General features: G+C 47.5%; 1 protein-coding gene across 35 annotated transcripts in view; it reads right to left on the bottom strand.

Annotated features, from left to right (window-relative positions):
* The window catches only part of EEF1AKMT1 (EEF1A lysine methyltransferase 1), a 147,280-nt gene that overhangs the window by 111,454 nt on the left and 27,797 nt on the right, over positions 1 to 8,029 (bottom strand). For 3 of the 35 annotated variants that reach the window (XM_074021679.1, XM_005585432.5, XM_074021678.1), the window contains exon 5: positions 5,376 to 6,999. The exons of 29 other annotated variants lie outside the window; for them this stretch is intronic. In XM_074021679.1, the coding sequence (XP_073877780.1) occupies positions 6,968 to 6,999 (32 nt within the window). In that variant the 3' untranslated portion in view covers positions 5,376 to 6,967. Of the gene's footprint in view, positions 1 to 5,375; positions 7,000 to 8,029 lie in introns of those variants that run through there. 3 more of the 35 variants (XM_015439023.3, XM_065532943.1, XM_074021669.1) reach the window with 1 other exon arrangement.

Genomic DNA, 8,029 nt, shown 5'->3' with positions numbered 1-8,029 from the left:
TTCAACCTCTGGGGGAAGAACGGGATCCTCTGGTGGTGGTGTGTCTACAACACATTCCTGTCCAGCAACCAGAAGGTCCAGAGCAACAGCACAAATCCACTCAGTAAAAAGAAGTGCTTTTTTTTTTTTTTTTTTTTTTTTTTTGAGTCAGAGACTCTCTCTGTTGCCCAGGCTGGAGTGCAGTGGCGCAATCTCAGCTCACTGCAAGCTCCACCTCCCAGGTTCACGCCATTCTCCTGCCTCAGCCTCCCGAGTAGCTGGGGCTACAGGTGCCGCCACCATGCCCGGCTAATTTTTTGTATTTTTAGTAGAGACGGGGTTTCATTGTGTTAGGATGGTCTCAATCTCCTGACCTCGTGATCCGCCTGCCTCGGTCTCCCAAAGTGCTGGGATTACAGGCATGAGCCACCACGCCTGGCCCAGAACTGCCTTTTAAAGCAGCGACTTAGGTGTTTTTTCCATTATCACTGCTGTCGTGTAACACTTTCCAGGTCACTCTTCAAATATAAATAGTGCAAGCCTTGGAGGAAGGGCACCCAAGGAGAGGAAACTCTCTGCGTGGGGAAAATGTCATGATTTTATTCACTGCATTAATTATTCGTTTACCCTCCGCTTGCTAAAAGGTAGCACATTCCCAACAGGAGAAATGAGCTTTCCATTTGAAGATCGAGAAAGGCAGCCTCTGTGTTTTTTCTCTGTACTATACATTCATCCACTTAGTGACCATCTACTGGGCACCTGCCTGGTTCCAGTCACTAGCTCCTGCAAGGCGGTGGTGAGCAAGACAATCTCCCTCGTCCACTAAAATGATGAAACCACAAAGCTGCTCAAGCACCTCGCGCCTGGGTGCCACTCTATGAACCTGCTCCCTTCGCCCCACTACGCTTCATTTTCCTTCCGTGTGAAATGAGGTCACAGCGCCCACCCTGTGAGGACTCAACACTGTTAGCAAAGTACCTGGCACAGTGCCTGGCACACATGAACACATGTGTGGACATGGACGCATCATTGCAGTCATTTATAAGCCACACTGAAAATAAACATCAAGCTAAGCCTTCTCCATGTTATGTCGCTTTAGGAGGCATCTGTCACTTACAAGTGACAGATTGTAAGTGACAGTCTGTACACTTTTTTTGTACAAAAGATAAGTTTAAAATGAAATCACTGGGTCGGGTGCTTCAATACAGGGTGGCTTACACCTATAACCCCAGCACTTTGGGAGGCTGAGGTAGGTGGATCACCTGTGGTCAGGAGTTGGAGACCAGCCTGACCAGCATGGTGAAACCCCATCTCTACTAAAAATACAAAAAAATTAGCTGGACATGGTGGTGCGCAACTGTAATCCCAGCTACTCAGGAGGCTGAGGCAGGAGAATCACTTGAACCTAGGAGGCGGAGGTTGTGGTGAGCCAAGATCACGCCATTGCACTGCAGCCTGGAAAACAAGAGTGAAACTCCATCTCAATTAAAAAAAAAAAAAAAAAGGCTGGATGCGGTGGCTCACACCTGTAATCCCAGCACTTTGGGAGGCCAAGGCGGGGGGATCACGAGGTCAAGAGTTCAAGACCAGCCTGGCCAAGATGGTGAAACCCTGTCTCTACTAAAAATACAAAAATTAGCTGGCACGGTGCTGGGTGCCTGTAGTCCCAGCTACTCAGGAGGCTGAGACAGGAGACTTGCTTGAACCAGGGAGGCAGAGGTTGCAGTGAGCTGAGATCGTGGCACTGCACTCCAGTCTGGGTGACAGAGCAAGATTCTGTCTCAAAACAAAACAAGCAAACAAACAAACAAACAAAAAAACCTGACAAAATAATAAAGAAATAAAACAAAGTGTAGAACTTTAACTGGGCAGCAGCTTTTAAATATAATATGTTGAAATTAGAGGTGGTGGCTAAGCTTGGGAAGGTACTGTTTCAAAACAAGATCTTTTTGGGACAAAATTTTTTTCTCTTGCTAAAACTGAAGGGTTTTTTTTGGTGGGGGGTTGTTGCAGAGATGGGAGGTTGGTATTGTGTTTTATCAAACAAATAAGGAAGTTTACTGGCTAGATAAATTGTGCCAGCCAAAGTTCAGTGACATCTCCCTCCCTACTCCCAGATCCACTTGATTTATTTCACACATTTCCCTCCATGCCTTTCATTCCCAGGATTTGTGGGGGGGGCAACACATGATATTGCACATTTCAGAGCTTCTTCCCCTCCTCCCAGAAAAGTGCATGTTTCCTTCACATGAATTCTACCTGGAGGATTCTGTGGCAGCCTTTGGAATGGAGGTGCTTTGCTGGTTCCTGAAGATCGTTTCCAAGTGACAGTATTTCAATTATATACTTGTTCTACAAAAATGGAATCATTTGGGAACAGAAATCCAAAAACACTCTGCAAATACCAACAGTTCCACAGTCAGGGGCCAGTTATCTCATTATGTCTTACCGCATCTCTTCCAGCAGGGCAAAGGGGGGAAATGGTCATTTTTAGTAACTGGTGCCAGCTCTGATTTTAGGAAGGAATGAAAGGAGGAGTACAGAAGCCCCATCTGAAATGTGGTCTTCAAGTTCCCACTGCCTTTCATCTGTTCTTGCCGTTCAGGCCCTCATCACCCCAGACACACATCTGAAGAGTTTCTGAGAAGTGCTGGAATTTTGTTAGCAAAACAGAAATTATTCTTCTACCCTTCCCACGAATCAGGAAGGACTTAAAAAGATGTGGATTAAAAACATTCCTTTTAACCTCTGCAGTGCTTTGCTAAGGTACAGGCGGTGAGGGAGCCTTGGGGATTCCAGATGGCATGACAACTGTGGGCATCACCCAGCCCAACGCCTCCCACCTAATTAACCGCCCAAAGGAACATACCAGGCCTAATGAGTTTTTTTAAATATAAGGTTGCAGAGGTATAGATGGCCTTTTATGAAACCTAGAAGTGGATTATATATGAACACAGATTTGCTAAAATCAAAATCACACCAGGGTCCAAAGCCATGAAACATGTTGGCTGCTTATTAAACAAAAAATGCTGTCACTTCATTTCATAAGCCTCCTAACTTACAATGTTTGTACATTTTTTGATAGGAATCCAACTTTGTCCCTTCTCTCCCTCACCTCCTGTGAAAAAATAAGGTTTCTCTTCAACTAAACGCTGGATTTATAGGACAACTACAATTCTGTTATTTCTAGACTACTACTCTCCCACAGTTCCTAAGTTAAACATTGCATTTCTGTACATAGTTTGTTACTACAATGTAACAAATTACACACAGAGCAAACTACATATGGAAATAATAAGGTAGGGGTTATTTTTTAAAGAACACTTATTGAATACTTAACAAAGGCCAGGTGCCTGTACAGTGATAAAAATACCAATGTCTCATAAAAAGAGTGATTTTTTTTTTGAGATCGAGTTTTGTTCGTCACCCAGGCTGGAGTGCAATGGCACCATCTCAGCTCACTGCAACCTCTGCCTCCGAGGTTCAAGTGATTCTCCTGCCTCAGCCTCCTGAATAGATGGGATTACAGGCGCCCGCCACCATGCCCAACTAATTTTTGTGTTTTTAGTAGAGACGGGGTTTCATCATGTTGACCAGGCTGGTCTTTAACTCCTGACCTCAGGTAATACACCTGCCTCGGCCTCCCAGAGTGCTGGGATTTCAGGTGTGAGCCACCACACTGAAAAGAGTGATTTTTAAAGTAAATTAAATGTTGTCCAGAAGTCGGGCAGCTGAGGGCTAAGCAGCAGCAAAAAAGACCAGGCCTGTCCTCCAGGCTTCCCTGACCCAGGCCTCCTCTCTGGCTTGGTCACGACAGATTGGGTTTTGCTCTAGTGGGTAATAAGCCCATGGTTCTATGACACAGGCTCATTCCTGGTTCTCCTCGCATCCCTGGCAGGTGGGCGGTGGCCCTGCTCCACTCACAGCCAGAGGCTGGAAATGTCACATCACTTCCTTTCACATTTTGGGGTTTTTTTGTTTTTGTTTTTGAGACAGGGTCTGGCTCTGTCATTCAGGCTGGAGTGCAGTAGTGCATCACGGTTCACGGCAGCCTCGCCCTCTGGGGCTCAGGTGATCCTCCCACCTCAGCCTCTCAAGTGGCTGGGACTACAGAAGTGTGCCACCATGCCCAGCTAATTTTTTAATTTTTTTTTATTTTTGGTAGAGACAAGGTTTCACCATGTTGCCCAGGCTGGTCTCGAACTCTTGGACTCAACTGATCCGCCTTCCTTGGCCTCCCAAAGTGCTGGGATTACAGGCACGAGCCACAGCAGCCACAGCACCCGGCCATCTTTCACATTTTGTTGGCCAAAGCAAGTCTTATCAGGTGGGGAAGTATAATCCTTTCCCAGAAAGAGGGCATTAATTTTTTGGAAAGTTTTTATTTTGAAATGATTGTAGATTCCCAGGAAATTGCAAAAATATACTGATAGGTCTCATGCCCTACACCGAGTTTACCTAATGGTAACATCTTACATAATTATAGTGCAGTGTCACAATCAGAAAATGGACACCGGCTCAACCCACAGACCCCATTCCAAGTTCAACAGTTTCACACGAGCTCATCTCTGTGTGGTTCTATGCGATGCTGCCACATGGCACGTTCATGAAGCCACCACCACAGACAAGACAAAGAACACGCCACCAGCAAGGAGAACTCCCATTTGTGGGCCACCCATCCCCTTCGCCCCATCCTGATGCTCCCCCTGCACCCACGAATCTCTCCTCCCTGGAATGTCATACCTAGAATCATCCAGTGTGTGGCCTGTGCGGCGCAGCTCTTCCATCAGCATCACGCCCTCGAGACCCAGCCATGCTGCGTGTTCACTTCTGATTGCTGAGACGTGCTCTGGGGTATGCACAGAGGCATATTTTCTGAACAGTTGAGAATCTAGCACTCTCGTCCCAGCTTCATTTTTTGGTCCTGGTGTTTGGTTTACAAATGGATCTTTCATTTTCTCAGGCAGTTCAGAGGGAGGGTGCTGAGTCTGAGCCATGTGGGGAGGGCACCTGGGCACCTGTCATCCCTCGCAGCCCACCTAGAACCTGGAGGAGGAGAGCTCCAAGAGGCATTCAGATGCTAGTTATTGGATTATTGCCTTTTTTCATGGAGGCAAGTCTGTGTCCTTGGAGGGCTGGGGTGGGACATGGGGGTGGGGGTCCTCACAAGCCCTAGGATGCTACCAGACTGCTCTGGCCCAAGGCAGAGGCCAAGATCCTGTCTCATTCAGGAGCCCTTGGGCAAGCCACTCATCTGTTCTGCTGTTTTGACATATGTTAAACGAGGAGAGTACATCACGCAGGTTCTAAGGTTTCTTCCAACTCGAATTCCATGAATTCAGGTTGGCAGAAGACTGAGCTCTAGGGAGGCCAGGCCCTCCCTAAGGAAACAATAATGAAGGTCATGTACTTTATTTTGAAAATCAGGCAAGGTCGGCTCCAGTTTGGGGGGAGGGGAAGAGAGTATATATTTTAAATCTACTAGGAAAATGCAAAAAGGGGAATGTGACAGGGTTCCTTCCCGTGTTATGTCACCATCTGTAATTAGATCCCACAGTCCAGCCCAGAATCATAATTCACATAACAGCGGAACTCATTTGCCAAGTTCCGGGTGTGTTTTGGAACAAACGTGCACATCTTCACTCCAAGGAGCTCTGCTGCCTGTTCTTCCATGATGGCACCTGAAGAGAACAAAGCAAATGAATCCAGAGAGTGACAGCCCAGCCGGAGCTCAGTGTGTCCTGAGCTGTGAGAGGGGCTCTAGGTGAACCACCGGTGGCAATTAGTTGACAATTCACAAGTAGGGGGAGGGAGCGAGTCTTCTTTACACTCCGTTTCACCTTCTCCAATATTTTTGCAATTTAATATATGTGTGCAAAACACACACATATATATGCAAAGCAAAAATAATTACTAAAAACTAGCATTTCCCAACGTTGAGCCAAGACTCTTTTTCAGTAATATCCAATCTTGCAAACACAGGTGCGAATGTATTCCCACTCCCTTTTGCCACCTCCTCCCAATTTCTCCCTGCCCTGGGCCCACCGCACACAGCCAGCTACCCTGTGACATCCCCGCAGGAGGTGGCATCCACAGCCCTGACTCCTCTCCTCTTTTCTCCTCCACACTCGAACACAGCAAGCTCTCTCAACTTCATCTTCAAAGTATTTCTTTGACGCCACCGCCCTCCCTGGGGTGCAGCAACAGCCCGCGGTGCCAAGGTTCACGCGCCCCAAAACCTCGGTCAAGTTAAAGCGAACGTCTTACGTCTTCAGACAATTTGCGTCCCGTCGCCTCGGGCTTCCGAAGAAAACCCCAATGCCCACGGTCCCCTCTGTTAGGCACTGGGGGCCTCCTGCCCCGACTCTGCCCTCCCGGGCCGCTGCGGCCGTGGCTCCTGACCCCTCAGCTCCCTGGGGCAAAGTGCAGGTGCCTGGGTCTCTGTTACTCTTCTCAGGGTTAGTGCTTCCAGTCTTTAGTCTATTTTATTATTTTTTTAAAGTATCCCCTGAAACTAAAATGCACACTCCATGAGTCCAGAGCGCTGCCTGCCGGTACACAGAGCGGTACACAGAGTTCAAGGAAGCAATGAAGTGAATAAGCGCGCAGGCAACCGTGGCATCTGTGCGAACAGGGCGCCCCTCCCCACACTCCAGCTCCAGAACATCGAACAGCTCCCCGTGGCCCCACTCCCGGCCCAGCCCTGTTCCCAGCAGGGTGCCCAGGGTACAAACGCAGCCCAGAGTGACTGGGGTATAGCGTCCATAACAGCACTCAAGGGTGTGGACACCACAGGTGCCCAGAAGTAAAGAGATGGGTCAGTTGGTAAGGTTTCAGTTCTCAGATTTTTTTTTTTTTTTCTTTGAGACAGTGTTGCTCCGTGCCCAGGCTAGAGTGTAGTGGCACCATCACAGCTCACTGTAGTCTGGACCTCCAGAGATCAAGCAATCATCCCACTGAGAGGTGAAGCCAGCTGGACTTCCTGGGTCTAGTGGGGACTTGGAGAACTTTTCTGTCTAGCTAAAGGATTATAAACGCACCAATCAGCACTCTGTAAAAACACACCAATCAGCACTCTGTGTCTAGCTAAGGGATTGTAAACGCACCAATCAGCACTGTGTAAAATGGACCAATCCGCACTGTGTAAAATGGACCAATCAGCACTCTGTAAAATGGACCAATCAGCAGGATGTGGGTGGGGACAAACAAGGGAATAAAAGCTGGCCACCCCAGCCAGCAGCACAACCGGCTGTTGTCCCCTTCCATGGTATGGAAGTTTTGATTTTGCTCTTCAGAATAAAGCTTGCTGCTGCTCACTCTTTGGGTCTGCACCAACTTTAAGAGCTATAACACTCACCACGAGGGTCTGTGGCTTCATTTCTGAAATCAGTGAGAGCACCACCCCACCACGAGGAACAAACACCAGAAATGCCACTTATAAGAAGTGTAACACTCACCGCGAGGTCCACGGTTTCATTCTTGAAGTCAGTGAGACCAAGAACCCACCAGAAGGAAGACACTCCAGACACACCACCTCTATCTCCCAAATGGCTGGGAGGCCCACATAACCACACCTAATTTTTTAAATTTTTGTAGAGATGGAGTCTTGCTATGTTGCGCAGCCTGGTCTAGAATTCCTTGCCCCAAGGTTTCCTCCCACCTTGAAGTTCTCAGATTTACTCTATTGAATTTTACCGTATCTGCCTTAAGTATATCAAATCCAGCCTGGTTGCACACACCTGTAAGTCCCAGCTACTTGGGAGGCTGAGGTGGAAGGACTGCTTAGCCCAGTGGTTTGAGGTTACAGAGAGAAAAAAAAGGTATATCAATCTCACCAGTAGGAAAAATCTTCTACATTAACCCAATCTAATGTCTACTCTGTAACCTTAGGCAATTCACTTAAACTCTATAGATTCTAAATTTCTCTTTGATAAAGTGTAGAGGCTGGATAAAATACCACTACTACTGATAATGGTACGTAAAAGTAACAGCTGGCGTTCATCAAGCAGTCACCATGCATCAGACCCGGTGTTGGGTACTTTGTGTCACT

The sequence above is a fragment of the Macaca fascicularis genome, chromosome 17, assembly GCF_037993035.2.
Source record: "Macaca fascicularis isolate 582-1 chromosome 17, T2T-MFA8v1.1".
Taxonomy (NCBI): Eukaryota; Metazoa; Chordata; class Mammalia; order Primates; family Cercopithecidae; genus Macaca; species Macaca fascicularis.
The sequence above is the reverse complement of the archived record's forward strand: the minus strand, read 5'-3'. Positions and strand labels throughout refer to the sequence as shown.